General features: G+C 36.8%; 2 protein-coding genes across 2 annotated transcripts; both read left to right on the top strand.

Moving 5' to 3' along the window:
* Positions 1 to 3,359: 3,359 nt before the first annotated feature.
* ELF7 (hydroxyproline-rich glycoprotein family protein) lies at positions 3,360 to 8,487 on the top strand. Its single transcript, XM_086648045.1, has 13 exons — positions 3,360 to 3,531; positions 3,740 to 4,759; positions 5,026 to 5,094; positions 5,301 to 5,408; positions 5,509 to 5,689; positions 5,792 to 5,868; positions 6,099 to 6,218; positions 6,676 to 6,781; positions 7,108 to 7,194; positions 7,303 to 7,371; positions 7,459 to 7,530; positions 7,620 to 7,760; positions 8,143 to 8,487. The coding sequence occupies exons 2-13, from the start codon at positions 3,828 to 3,830 to the stop codon at positions 8,290 to 8,292; spliced, it is 2,112 nt and encodes a 703-aa protein (XP_086504171.1). The 5' UTR covers positions 3,360 to 3,531; positions 3,740 to 3,827; the 3' UTR covers positions 8,293 to 8,487.
* Positions 8,488 to 9,722: 1,235 nt separating this feature from the next.
* On the top strand, positions 9,723 to 12,598 carry LOC147564596 (laccase-17-like). Its single transcript, XM_086648057.1, has 6 exons — positions 9,723 to 10,054; positions 10,167 to 10,318; positions 10,422 to 10,666; positions 10,779 to 10,907; positions 10,999 to 11,985; positions 12,257 to 12,598. Exons 1-6 carry the CDS (start codon positions 9,926 to 9,928, stop codon positions 12,385 to 12,387), a joined length of 1,773 nt encoding a protein of 590 aa, XP_086504183.1. The 5' UTR covers positions 9,723 to 9,925; the 3' UTR covers positions 12,388 to 12,598.
* Positions 12,599 to 14,498: the final 1,900 nt, after the last annotated feature.

Genomic DNA, 14,498 nt, shown 5'->3' with positions numbered 1-14,498 from the left:
CACAGGAGAACTTGGAAATTAAACTTACTGAAATGAGCCATTCAATTCTTTTAATTTGCAAAATTGTCGTGGACTTTTTTTTTTGTTGAAAATTGTCCTGGACTTTAATTCGTGATTTCATTCTCCTGCAGGGTCTCTAATCCCCCCACCCAAAAAAAAAATTAAATTTGTAATAGCCAAAATTCGTATTATCTCTTTCCTAAACGTCGTCTATGTCCAACCTACTTTGCACAAATGTCACTTGGCTTTAGCCCACTCGCCTACCGATTTGACAATCTCTAACGAGAAATCCGACCCACTAAAAATCTAATGGCTTCGAAGCCCATGTAAATGACCTTATATGAATTTGAATGACTCATTTTCTAAATTAATGGAATTTGAACGACTCATTTTCGTAGGTTTAATTTCCAGTTTCTCCGACTCTGGACGCAAGGCAACTAAAATCTATGACGACTACTCTAACAACGAGAGATCCCCCTTTATCTGTGCGAAAATAACCGTCTCTATCTCTCTTAAACCGTACTCAGATCTACTTCTCTTTCCTCCAGTGAAGGGTCCTCCCTTCGCCAGAACCCTTTTATGTTTCCTTTGTAGTTTGTTCACCATCAATAAATAGTTTTTAGGGTTGTTTTCCTTCTGAGATTGAGTTTCTAGAGATTGTTTTCTGGACTTACCATACATCGATTCTTTCAATTTGTTATAGGATTCGAAAGATTTAGTAACAGATCGATGGAGTGAGACAGGAAGAAAAGAAGAGAGATTTTGGATTTTTAGAGTTCAACAGGAATTGAAACAACAACATTTGGCTTATTGAAGCTTCTTGAATCTTTGGATCTATCAAGTAACAAGCCTAAACAGAAGGACTCAAAGACTTGTTCGGCAGTAATGGTGGTGGTTGGCCTTGCGATTACATTCATTGACGGATGTGGTTCTCTCGGTTAGAGAAATTTTAACATTAATTCTATATATTTTGTCGACCTTTAGGGTCTTTTCATTCTCGATCTTCAAGATCTTTTGTCGACCTTTAGGGTCTTTTGTTTGAGTCTGTGTCTGGTCAATTTCTTTTCCTTCATGAGACACTTTACGTTCGAAAGTTCTATGAACTTATAGTATGTAACTCTCATGTAGTTCTCAAAGAAATAAAAATTATCATCCATGTAACTTGTGATTGATTTACTTATGAATGATATATGGTTTCATTTGGTTTAAAAAAAACTAAAATCTATGTCAATTTTGTAATTTAAAGGGATTTAATGGCTTATTTGCATTGCTTTAATGTTCACATTCATCTATTTGGAGGCACGCTTAGATTTTTTTTTTTTTGATGAGAGAAGCACGCTTAGATTTGATGTGATTTTTCGAAAGATCAACGGCGCGAGCTCCCTCAATGAATCAGCCGCCATTTTGTAATTTTTCCTTGATGGCTTGACTACATATTTGATATACTATGTATTTCAGTCTTTTTGGGAATAAAATTAGAAATGATAAGAATCATCATTTAGTCCAAAAAGAATCAATTATAGCTAGCTTGAAACCTAATATGCAATTGCCTTGGTTAAGTTTCCTATTATTTGTATGCCAAAAGAAGAAAATTTGCAAGTTGATTTTGAATGGGAATTGGAAATATTCTATCCGGCTCAAATTAAGAGACCTATACGTGAGTTCCTTCAAAAATTTCACATATTTTTTTCTTCTGCTTATACTCTCAATTAATGTTCGGATTAGTGAGATTTCTCTTTTACGCTAAATCCAAATTGGATTTCTTTGTCAAAAATAAGTGGAAGAATATTGGATTTCATTTAATGCCGAGATTATTTTTGGTAACACATGTGTAATATAGAGATAAATGGTAATGTTGGAAATTTGATGGATTCTTATGATAAAAAAAAAAAGATCTGAGTCTTTTATTTTGAGACAAATCAAAAGGGAAATTGAGTTTCTTTATTTGAGACGGAGGGAGTATTTACGTTTGAGACAAACCAAAGGGAAAGTGAGTTTCCACTTATACCCTTGTTTAACGCTCAGGTTAGTGGGATTTCTCTTTTACGCTAAATCCAAGTTGGATTTCTTTGTCGAAAATAAGTGGAAGAATATTGACTTTCATTTAATGCTCAGATTATTTTCGGCAACACATGTGTAGTATAAAGATAAACCGGTAATGTTGGAAATTTGATGGATTTTATATGATAAAAAAAGAAGTGAATCTTTTATTTTGAGACAAACTAAAAGGGAAAGTGAGTTTCTTAATTTGAGACGGACGAAGTACTTACTTTTGGGACAAATCAAAAGGGAAAGTGAGTTTCCACTTATATCGTCATTTAATGCTCAGGTTAGTGGGATTTCTCTTTTACGCTAAATCCAAATTGGATTTCTTTGTCGAGAATAAGTTGAAGAATTGGATTTCATTTAACGTTCAGATTATTGTGAGTAACACATGCGTAATATAAAGATAAATGGTAATGTTGGAAATTTAATAGATTTCATACGATAAAAAAGGAAATGAATCTTTCATTTTGAGACAAACAAAAATGAAAATGAGTTTCTTAATTTGAGATAGATGGAGTGTTTACTTTTGAGATAAGAACACATGAATATATAGTACTATTGCTCTTGCCAGAAATGGCGTATGGACTCTAAAAAACCCATCAAATTTGATGTCCCAAACTAATGCCTAAAATCTTCATAAAGAAAAAAAACCCACCAAAGCAGCTGTTTTGGCCCATAATGAAAGGTTTGAATCCTCCCATGGACACTACCAATTTTTCTTAACATGTCTTATATAGACCCTAATTCTACTTGAACCCTCCCAAATAATTGATCCTTTATTTTTCTTAATACGTGGAAAATATGCTTACGAAGAAATGCTGCAATTGTATTGTTTTTTATTATCTCGTGACAGCTCATAAGTTTCTCTTGTATATTAGTGTTGTTAAGAAAAATGTATTTCTCTACCTAAATTATATTTGATTACATAATTCGATCAAGATTCAGCTAAGATACAGTTCAGCAGGATATCACTCTTGTATTATTACAAAGTCTCAATATATAATTTTAAGACACATGTTAAATCATAAATTATTTATATTTTCTAAGAAGTCAAATTTCAACTTCCTTCACTAACTACGTCAAATCAAGATTCTTAAAATAAAAATGGAAAAAACGTATATCTATTTTTTTCCAAATTAAGAAAATTTTCTATCACGAGATTAAGCGTATGTCAAATATAAATTCAACATTTTTCCAAATTAAAAATCTTGAAATCAATATAATAAATAAATAGAGTTGAATTTTGAGTGGTTAAAAATAGAAATTGTTTATAATTTAACATGTATTTTTACAAATACAAAAAAAAGACAGTAGGTCTAAATCTGTGTGTGACGGGTAAAAATACCATGTGCCCTTAGAAAGAATTATTCACAAATCTGAAAGACATCAAGCTCCCCCCTTTTCTCCCGAGTGAGTCTCTTCCGTCTTGCTGAACAAAGAAGAAGTAAAAATAAGGAAGACGACCGGTTCATCTTCTTCCGTCCGGTAAGACTTTTCTCTTTATTATTATTTTCCGGCAAGAAAAGAAAAAGGGTTTTTAAGCTTTACCTAGTCTTGTGGTGATTATCAGTATCATCGGAGTTTCCAACGACCGATCTCTCATGACGATTTATTGATTGAGGGTTCTGTTGATTGGATTGCGGTTGTTTTATTTCTAGGGTTAAGAAATTATTTGGGTAATTCATCATTTCAGATTTTGATTCCAACCCATTATTAAAAAAAAGGGGAAGGAAGAGAAGAGAAGAGAGTGAAATTATTAGAAAGTAGAAGAGTGATCATCCATGGCGTCGTTTAGGTCGTTTCCACCACAATCTTCATTCCCTCCACCACCCACTCAGAACCCACTTCCTCAAGCTCCTCCAGCTGCTGGTAGTAATCAGTTCCCTCCAAATCGTGGGTTTTCCGGTGGTACTGGATCCCATCAACCTCCCTCATTCCCCCCAAATCCCAATTCTCACCATGCTGGTTACGGGTCTTCTTCCCACCATTACGGTGGTCCTCCTAGACCTCAACCACCACCCCAGCAACAGCAAAGTTACCCATATATGCCTCCCCAACCACCAGCTCAGTCTCCATTTCTCCCCGGAGCGCCGCCACCTCTTATGCCTCCGCCTTCCATGGGCTCACAACCACCCCAACCCCCACCTCCAATGTACTATCCATCTTCCCAATATACCCCATTTGATCCTCATGCAGCACCCCCTCCGCCTCCCCCACCTTCATCACCACCCCCGGAACCTTCTATGCCACCACCACCTCCTCCATCTGCCCCACCACCTTCACTTCCCCCACCTCCACCACCTCATTCATCGAATTCTCAACCACATCATTCTAAAGATACCAGGTCAAGTAATCATGGGCACCACCGAAGGGAGCACAAGGAACCCAGTGGGAGTGGTTGGCATTCGAAACATGGGTTGCCTCCTAAACAACACAAGTCATCTGCTCCTCCTCAAGCCATGCCAAGAGGGAGGGTTGAAACAGAGGAAGAGAGGAGGTTGCGTAAGAGAAGAGAGTATGAGAAGCAAAAGCAAGAAGAGAAACATAGACAGCATCTGAAGGAGTCCCAGAAGACACAAATGTCCTCCGGGGTGAAGGGACATGGGTCAATGGCTGGTTCACGCATGGGAGAGAGAAAAGCTACTCCATTCTTGAGCGCCGAGAGGATTGAGAACAAGTTAAAGAAGCCCACTACATTCTTGTGCAAGTTAAAGTGAGTATGTTTGATTTTGACCTTTACTTTTCCTCATTTATCTTGATAGTTTAGTTTAGGCTTATAGCTTTTTTTAATGACTGGAAAAGTTTGTTAGATCGATCAACTAAAGACAACAGACAGATGTTCCCTTCATAAGTGGAGTACGAGCAACTGAGCAAGCAATTTAGTGAAGAAGAAGTCTCTTGCCACCATCTTACAGAATGTGATGGTTTAGCATTGTTTACTTTCATACTGACACAGTTTTTTCCATTTACTCGTTGAAGGTTTAGGGATGAACTTCCTGCACCAACGGAGCAGCCAAAGGGATTGCTGTCAAACACTAGTAAAGATCTGTATGTTCCGTTACTCTGAAATCCTCTGACAAACTCCACTTTCTTACTTTTATATAACACATCTCGTTCCCTTTGAAGGTTATATTTCCCGTCTATCGACGAGGTTGACTTATGATATGAAGAATTAACTTAAGTTATACGTTCTTTATTTTGTTTACTCTATCTCTGTTTGTTGATGGTGTGATGAAATACTGATCATCTTGCAGATACAACAAATATACCATAACTTCACTGGAGAAAATGCATAAGCCTAAGTTATATGTTGAGCCAGATCTTGGAATACCTCTCGATCTACTTGACATCAGTGTATACAAGTATGAACTTTACAATGGTTATATGTTCTTTACCCCATTGAGGGACAATTTTCATGCTCCTATATCTCTGGTAATATGTGATCACGTTATGTTCTTTCAGTCCTCCTAGTAGAAGACCAACTCTTGCTCCGGAAGACGAAGAGCTGTTACATGATGTCGAGTTCAGGACACCTGTCAAACAAGATGGAATAAAAAGAAAAGATAGGCCTACTGATCAGGGCTTTTCATGGTTGGTCAAGACACAATACATTTCCTCTTTTAGTGCGAATGAAGCAAAAACGGTAAGTAATATCTGTTCAAAGTTATATGCAGGAAAAAAATGTAATGAACTTTAATACTACGCCTTAATGTCATTAACCTAACACTAAGCTTCCCTTTTGCAGCCCCTCTCTGAAAAGCAAGCTAAAGAACGGCGAGATAGTAAGGGAGGTCGCAATATTTTGGATAATCTTAATAACAGGTAATTTTTCTCTTTGAACCTATGCATGTACACCTGGAAATGGGTTATGGTCAAGCCTTGGAAATTGTAAATGTTCAACCCTAACTTATTTTTCCATGCATGAAGGTAGAGTTGACTTGCGGTTTAGTGTCATCTTTGTCAGGGGATATTCATTGAACATTTAAGGTTGTCATAATCATCTATAGGCATAACCTTTTTTATTAATGTTCAACGTTTGATACATTTTTCAGGGAAAAACAAATTCAAGCAATAGAAGCATCTTTTGAGGCATGCAAGTCAGTTCCGGTTCATGCGACTAATAATAGGTTATACCCAGTGGAGACTCTCCCGCTGTTACCTGATTTCGCTCGGTAAGAGTTTTTTCTTTTGCGAGTTTTAGATGTGGGTGTGCACATCGAATGTGGGTGTGCACATCGAAAGAAGAAAGCTTATTATTTCCCAAATTAGATCTATAATTTCTTGAAGTTGTCATAAAATAATTGCCATTATTGAATTCTTACAATTTAAAGGAGGGAAAACTTGCATATAAAGAAGCACCTTCTATCCACTTGTCACTGTAATGGATATTGTAACCTGTGTACTGTAGATAGTGGTTTTAATGGGATGTGTAGTAGTAGCATAATCATGTGAAAGAAGTTTGTGTTAGACTGGAAAAGCAAATATCTTTAATCTTCCATGATTAGAGAGAAAGACAGCCGGAAACTTAATTACTTCTTGAAATGCTTTAGAAGGAACCTAAATCTTGAATTTTAGGTAATTATTGTGTTAGACTCTTAGCTAAATCAGACAATTATGTGGCTGCACCAGGTACGATGATCGGCTTGTTTTGGCAGCCTTCGATAGCGAACCAACTGCTGACTCCGAGATATATGGCAAGTTGGATAGATCTGTTCGTGACGAGCATGAAGCACAGGTGACTTATTCAATCTTTCCTTTTTGAACTAGAAGACAAATATAAGAATTTAGTTTAGTTAGTGCTGTTTGAGATGCAAGCTGATACCATCTAGTGGCTGGGGTTACTCCTTAGTCCTTATTTTAAAACAAGGTTAGGTCAGGACACTTTTACATGGACAAGGTTAATTTGTCTTGGGTATATTATTCGATGAACTATGTTAAGAATATAAATGTAGTGAGAGAGCTATTTTACTTTTCAAGGTAAGTTTTGCTTCTCTAACCTATTGCCCTACAGTAGCTTATATTTCTACCAAAATTTTACCATACTTGCTTTTCTTTGAACAGGCAATTATGAAGAGTATTGTCGTTTCTGGCTCCGATCCTGCTAAGCCGGAGAAATTTTTAGCATACATGGTCCCTTCGCCAGATGAGGTGTTGATATACCTAATTATTTAGTTATTTCGAACACTTGGTCAAGTTGTGAATTTTCCTATTTCTAGTGCTGATTGTTCTCTTACCGTATCTTACTTATGGTGGCAGTTATGGAAGGATATTTATGATGAAAGTGAAGATATCTCTTATTCTTGGGTCAGGGAGTATCAATGGGATGTACGTATCCAATCCAAATATAAGCATTCTATTTACGTCTAATTATTATGAATGGCCATGTAAAACATTGTCGGGTTGTTTCCGCAGGTTCGAGGTGACGATACAAATGATCCTACAACATATCTTGTTACTTTTGGCGAAGAAACATCTCGCTACTTGGTAAATGTTTTCTTGAGATAAGTTAAAGTAAATCTCCTCATTTAGATGAAACTGGTCTGATTCTTAATATATTTTAACTCTTTATGTAGCCCCTTCCAACAAAGCTTGTTCTGAGGAAGAAGAGGGCAAAAGAGGGTAGGTCTAAGGAGGAGGTCGAACATTTCCCGGTACCTTCAAGTGTGACAGTAAGGAGGAGAGCCGAAGTTGCTGCAGTGGAATTGAAGGATTCGGTAATAATTTTATCTCTTATTTCACTTGATTATTTCTATTACTGTGTACCTGATCAGTTTCATCCAGTATTCTAAAAACGACCGTGATAATGTCTGTAATAGCAGTTTACAACTGAACCCTTCCCCACTCTCGGCCCCTTACACACAGGATGCCCCCCCACATACACCTTGTTCATGTTATATGTACCCTTCTTTTGCCGTGTACCCATATGATTGTTACGTCGGTTGTTTTTTCTCAACAACCAGGGTTTAATTGGTTATTAACAGTTAGTTATGTCATTAATCTACTACTACATTTTTACCGTTTCTTAGACATGACTTGTCTCGTCCTTGTCATTTGATTTTGGTTATGAAGTATTCGATTGTTGATGACTTGTATCAGGGGTACGCAACTTCAAAGGGCAGTATTTCGAGGTCAAAGAGAGGAAGGTCTGGTAGTGATGATAGCATTGCAGCGAGGCAGAAGGTTGCTCGACACCAAGAGATGGACCACTTCAGCGAGGCTGAAGAAGAAGACGACATCTCCGTTTGATTCTTGCTGGCGAGTGTAAAAAAAAAACAAGGGGAAGTTTTCTTTTCTAATAAACCTAAAACTTGTACTTTACAAAGTGTTAAATGTTGTTTTATGGCTGGGGTCATACACCTTGAAATGCTTTAAAGCATGACAAAACTAGAACCATATTTCATTACAATTAGTTATACTAAACCCCAATTTTAAGTACTGAAATTTTGTGTTAATTTATGTGGAGATAGAAAATTGTTGTTATAACTGAAATAATTGTTAATTCTTTCTGCAGCTATCGACTACCTTATTATGCTTCCAGCTAGTTGGAAACATGCCATTTTTTCTCATATAGCAATTATGATGTTTTTGTCACCTTTTTTTTTCGTTATAGCATTTGCCGGTCCGTTATATTTTTTTCAAGCAATAAAAAGGAAGACATTTCACTGACAATTGTTTTTTCTTCTTTTATGTATATAACTATTTTGTCGTAGAGCATGGGTTTTATGTATAAACTTAAGATTTACTATATGTTGCTAGATTCGGAAAATGGTAAAATGGAGATGATTGATGTTAAAATGAGTCCCAATACCATTATTCATAGATAGGAAGAGAAAAGTAATGAGTATCTGTTTAAAGGACCAAACTCAAATATGACATAAAATATCAACATCCAAAGACAACTCTGAACTTCAAGTAGGGTTTGTCCTTGGTCCAACAACAACTCTAACATATATGTAATCTCACAATTTAGTGGATGTTCTGTCTTTGAGGATCTAGAAAGGAACAAGTCATTTTCTCAATTTCTGTGTTTCAATTATTTGTTTTTGCTTTGAAGAAAGGATGGTTATTACGTCCTTCTCTTTGTTAGGAACTCCTCTACACAACATGTTCTAGAACCCTGATTCGATCTACCGGGTCAACCCGACCCATATGATTGACCTCGGTACACTTTTTTCTCAAGTCGGAACTATAGTCTGTCGAACCAAATAGTCGAGCGTAAAAAGTGGGAAAGCACTGTGTTCCTGGTCATGTAGCTAGGCGGATGTAGCCAAGTGGATCAAGGTCGTGGATTTTGGTGCGGTGAACCCACCATCTCCCACAAGAGGGTGAAGCATGCCCATCCGTGTTTTGAGAACGAAAAAAAGAAAGTAATAATAGACTCTGCGCAGAGCATGACATCAACGGTCATGATTTAAGGGTAACCTGACTCTAGATTCGTGTATCAAAACCCTGGCCGTTGATATCATTTTTTGTCCAGAGTCTGACTCACTTTTCGGTAGTTGTATGTTTGAGAGCTTACCCTAAACCTGTCTGAAAAAAGTACAAATATGCCCTCACAGCAAAGAGGAAGATTGATGTCAACTAAAAGAAAGATGGTGGTGAGTCAAAATCAGTTTTGCATGTTTGGAGTAAGTCCCAAATCTATTAAAGGACATCATTGGAATTTTCTGAAATTTGGTTAGAACATAAGATGAAAAAACACTTCAAATATGAAGTTGATAATCACTTGCCTAATACTCAAAAGTTCACCTTGACCATCCAATATTACTACTACCACTCTTCTTACCTAATCAACCCACCATTTCATTCTACATATATACCATCTCATGCAACACCCATTATATATCCCTCTTATCTCTCATTTTACTTTCAATACTAAATGGGTAGATCATCAACAACAATGTCAATGGGAGTTTTGATTGTTGCATTAAGTGTTGTTTTCTCTATATTCCCACAGACAATACTTGCCCAAGGTCAAGGGGGCATAACAAGGCACTACAAATTTGATGTACTTGTTTGCTAATACATTTTGCTTGGAGTATATATAGATCATTTATATCATATGTTATAAAGAGTGAAAAGAAAATTGATTACATTTATTCTTTTTCCTTTTTTTGCAGATTAAGATGCAGAATGTAACACGATTATGCCATACGAAGAGCATAGTGACGGTAAATGGACAATTTCCGGGGCCTAAGATTGTAGCTAGAGAAGGCGATCGAGTGGTTGTAAAGGTGGTAAATCATGTTTCTAACAATATCACCATTCATTGGTATATATATACTCTCTTCTCTAGCTAGTCCGTACAAAATTGTGTAATTTTGACAACTTCATAACCAATCACATGCATTTGCTTTTGTTTGGAAATTAAACAGGCATGGAATTCGACAGCTTCGAAGTGGGTGGGCCGACGGACCAGCATATGTGACTCAGTGCCCCATACAAACTGGCCAAACTTATGTCTACAACTTCACCATTATTGGGCAGAGAGGGACTCTATGGTGGCATGCTCATATTTCATGGCTTAGGGCTACCCTTTATGGACCCATTGTCATCTTACCCAAGCGAAACGTGCCCTACCCGTTTGTTAAACCTTATAAAGAAGTTCCCATCATCTTTGGTAATCCATCGTCCGTGGAAATTGGTTAATGAACTTCTACTTTGAGAAATAGTAAAAGCTGTTTAATTATTAGGTATCTCATTAAAATGAAGTCATCAATTTGAATTTGCAGGGGAGTGGTTCAATGGGGATACTGAGGCTATTGTGAACCAGGCTACACAAACAGGAGGAGGTCCTAACGTCTCAGACGCTTACACCACTAACGGACTCCCTGGTCTCTTGTATAACTGTTCCGCTAAAGGTATATATATGTTTATTGTCATGGGCATGAATGCATTTTAACTAGTAGACATGTGGTTTGATCTCGTTTCCTCGAATATATTTTTTGGCAGATACATTTAGGCTAAAGGTGGAGCCTGGGAAGACGTACCTCCTTCGTTTGATCAACGCTGCACTCAACGATGAGCTCTTCTTTAGTATTGCCAACCATACCTTCACCGTCGTTGATGCAGATGCTGTTTACATCAAACCCTTCGAGACCGACACACTTCTAATCACACCTGGACAGACAAGCAATGTCCTTCTCAAGACCAAGTCTCATTTTCCTAAAGCAACCTACCTTATGGAAGCAAGACCTTATGTAACTGGTCTAGGCACATTCGACAATTCCACCACGGCCGGCATCCTTGAATATCACTCACCACACTCAAACTTGTCATCATCATCTTCCCATGGAAACTCCATTAAGAAACTTCAACTCTTTAGACCTAGTCTTCCTCCTCTGAATGACACCAAATCTGCCACCAATTTTAATAACAAATTTAGAAGCTTAGCCAGTCCTCGATTCCCTTGTAACGTGCCACAAACGGTACAAAAGCGGTTCTTGTTCACAGTAGGACTAGGCACTCAACCATGTCAAAACAACCAGACTTGTCAAGGTCCTAATAATGCAACCAAGTTTGCAGCTTCTATTAATAATGTGTCTTTCGTTCTTCCAACCACGGCTCTTCTCCAATCTCACTACTTTGGGCAATCGAATGGTGTTTACACAACCGATTTTCCTACAAACCCACCGAAACCTTTTAACTATACGGGTTCTCCACCTAACAATACCATGGTGAACAATGGGAGTAAAGTTGTGGTGCTTCCTTTCAACACAAGCGTCGAGTTGGTGTTGCAAGATACAAGCATTTTGGGTGCTGAGAGTCATCCGCTTCATCTTCATGGATTCAACTTCTTTGTAGTTGGTAACGGATTTGGAAACTACAACCCTAATAAAGACCCTCTCAATTTCAATCTAGTCGATCCCGTTGAGAGAAATACTATTGGTGTTCCTTCTGGAGGTTGGGTTGCTATTCGCTTCCTCGCAGACAATCCAGGTATACACAAAGTCTATATACTAAAAACTTGATTTTAAAACCATGACCTAAAGTTTGAATACTCACTTCAAAATTTTATCTTTAATCAACAAAAAAAAAAAAACGATTTCGGACGGTTGTAAACTGTTGCAAATCAAGTTATAATCGTTGCAAAATGGGCCAAATTTCTAACATTTTATTTAAACAGTAAGATTCGAACTATGTTCTCCTTAACGGAGAGATATATATCCTACTAATTAAGTGTAATTGTTTGTTGGATGTGATTGATCAGGTGTGTGGTTTATGCACTGTCACTTAGAAGTGCATACAACTTGGGGATTAAGGATGGCGTGGATCGTATCAGATGGGAATCTACCTAATCAGAAGTTGCTTCCTCCACCGTCTGATCTTCCCAAATGCTAAATGCACCTCTATTAACTTAATCAATTTTTCCTTGTGTTCCTATTTCATTCATAAAATGTTTGATTTTAATTTAACCATTTTGATTTGTTGATTGATTTGTATTGTTTTGTTTACACTTCTATACTGAGAGAGATCTAAAGATACAGAGAGAGATAGAAATAAAGTGGTTGTCCCCATCAATGACTAATGATAATAATTCTTTCCCTTGCTATTCTCTATTTGTACTATATCCCCCCAAAATACATTTCCATTATGGACGAACGAAATTTATGTGAGAACGGTATTGAACCATTGAATACCATCACAGTATACGAGGAACATATTATGAAGTTAAACGACAGCAGAGTAAATCTTTCAACTGTATAATTTTTTAAACCTATCACGTGTGGATATTGTCATGATACCATATTAAATTTGTAATCATCTAAATCAATCAAGTGGCACTGGCTGACTGCATGGAAATGGCTTAAACATTTTATTATCCGTTATTCAAGTACTCATTTCAAATGTTGGACTATTCTCAAGTAGACTTCTCAATCATATCACACAAAACACTTTGACTCTTAGAATTCCGCATAATAATTAATTTTGTGGTCAATATTGTTTTCATATGTTGTACTGCAAACATTTTTTTTGTTGCAAAGTTATATTGCAAAACATACAACAAACTCTATTTTTTGGTCGATAGTTTTTTCAACAAATTTTAGAAACTAATGAAAATGAGGTGGATCAAATGTGTCCACAAAAACAAAGAATTTTGTTGTGTATTTGTTGTAACTGGATTGTGTGAATAGTTTTTTTGATAAATCTTTTTTTACGAATCCATAATTTCAAATGCTAATTTCCAACCATCACCCTGATCCGCTATTAATCTTTAACTGCACCATCCTAAACATATAAAAATTGTTGTGACGAAATCAAGTAATTAAAAAAGCAATAGGAAATAAAGAACAATCACAAAGAACACAAGATATTTTCGTGGTTCGGTTGGTGAGACCTACTCCACGGCGACAACGGCGCGATGATTTCCACTATGATAAGCAAACAAGTTACACAAGAAATTTGTGAGAATTCGATACAGATATCTCTTAAGGTTTTAGTTTATATAGCCACTAAAATCCTAATCCCACCACCTCATCGACTCTCTCTTTCTAAATCCGAAATACATATGGATACGCTAACACTAATAACTGCCATAAGCCATGCTCCGTGTTCCAGTTCTGTCTCGGAGATCAGCTCTGTCTCAAAGTCCTGCTTCGCAAGTTCGCATACCAGTTCTGCCTCGGTAATCAACTCCTCTAACGGGTCTAAAATTCCGCGCCGAGACCTAAGCGGGTTGGCAGGTCGTAAGCTGAGTCAGATGTCAATCCGTATTCAAGACACTTTCAACAAAAATGATATTGTAAGCTACCAAAAAAAAGGAAATGCTAAAGTTACAAAAGATTTTGACAAATGATAGTTCCCAGCTGATGTGGCGGTTGTGGTTTGAATCTTTGACCAAATCTAGGCCGTTGAGAGATGAATATCACAACTGCCACATCAACTGAGAACTTTCTTTTGTCAAAATCTTTTTTAACTCTAGCATCTCCCAAAAAAAAAATATCAATGAAAGGTTTCAATGGTAATACCTAAATACATTATAATCCCTCAAAACAACATTATCTGTGAGCTCCAAGGCTGATTCTAGATTTGGCAAACTGGTCGAGTCATGGAAACACAAAAATAACTAACTTAATCAAACATTTTCAGGCTTAATTAGCTAGAGATAGGTCAGCTTTTACTTACTATTTCAACATTGATGTTACGTATAGGTATGTAACTAGGATAACAACTTCAAATTTGATGAGAAGTCCTAACTAATGCATGATTATTGATTTAGGTTGGGCATTCTAATCAACCACCAACCATTAATCCCTCAAACGAAATATCATAATAACGTGAAAACAGCCATTCTTAAACTCATAGAGCGTCTCTGAGCCTTGGAGTTCTAATGTTCTATAGTGGCGTACATATTGTTACTCAATTAAATCGAGTTTCACTCGAAGCTTAAATCACAATTCAAGTCTCTCTATTGACATCTCTGTTATTTTATTAGTTTTAAATTTATTAAT

This window comes from Eschscholzia californica, unplaced genomic scaffold, assembly GCF_041429995.1.
Source record: "Eschscholzia californica isolate CP2 unplaced genomic scaffold, dmEscCali1.0.p SCAF_1, whole genome shotgun sequence".
NCBI lineage: Eukaryota > Viridiplantae > Streptophyta > Magnoliopsida > Ranunculales > Papaveraceae > Eschscholzia > Eschscholzia californica.
The sequence above is the reverse complement of the archived record's forward strand: the minus strand, read 5'-3'. Positions and strand labels throughout refer to the sequence as shown.

Excerpts from the sequence above, each read along its gene's own strand:
- ELF7 (XM_086648045.1), top strand. The coding sequence starts at position 3,828 with ATGGCGTCGTTTAGGTCGTTTCCACCACAATCTTCATTCCCTCCACCA. Across the intron at positions 5,869-6,098 it reads TTGGATAATCTTAATAACAG|GGAAAAACAAATTCAAGCAA; the intron begins GTAATTTTTCTC and ends TACATTTTTCAG. Across the intron at positions 7,372-7,458 it reads TCAGGGAGTATCAATGGGAT|GTTCGAGGTGACGATACAAA; the intron begins GTACGTATCCAA and ends TTGTTTCCGCAG.
- LOC147564596 (XM_086648057.1), top strand. The coding sequence starts at position 9,926 with ATGGGTAGATCATCAACAACAATGTCAATGGGAGTTTTGATTGTTGCA. Across the intron at positions 10,908-10,998 it reads GTATAACTGTTCCGCTAAAG|ATACATTTAGGCTAAAGGTG; the intron begins GTATATATATGT and ends ATTTTTTGGCAG. Across the intron at positions 11,986-12,256 it reads CTTCCTCGCAGACAATCCAG|GTGTGTGGTTTATGCACTGT; the intron begins GTATACACAAAG and ends GTGATTGATCAG.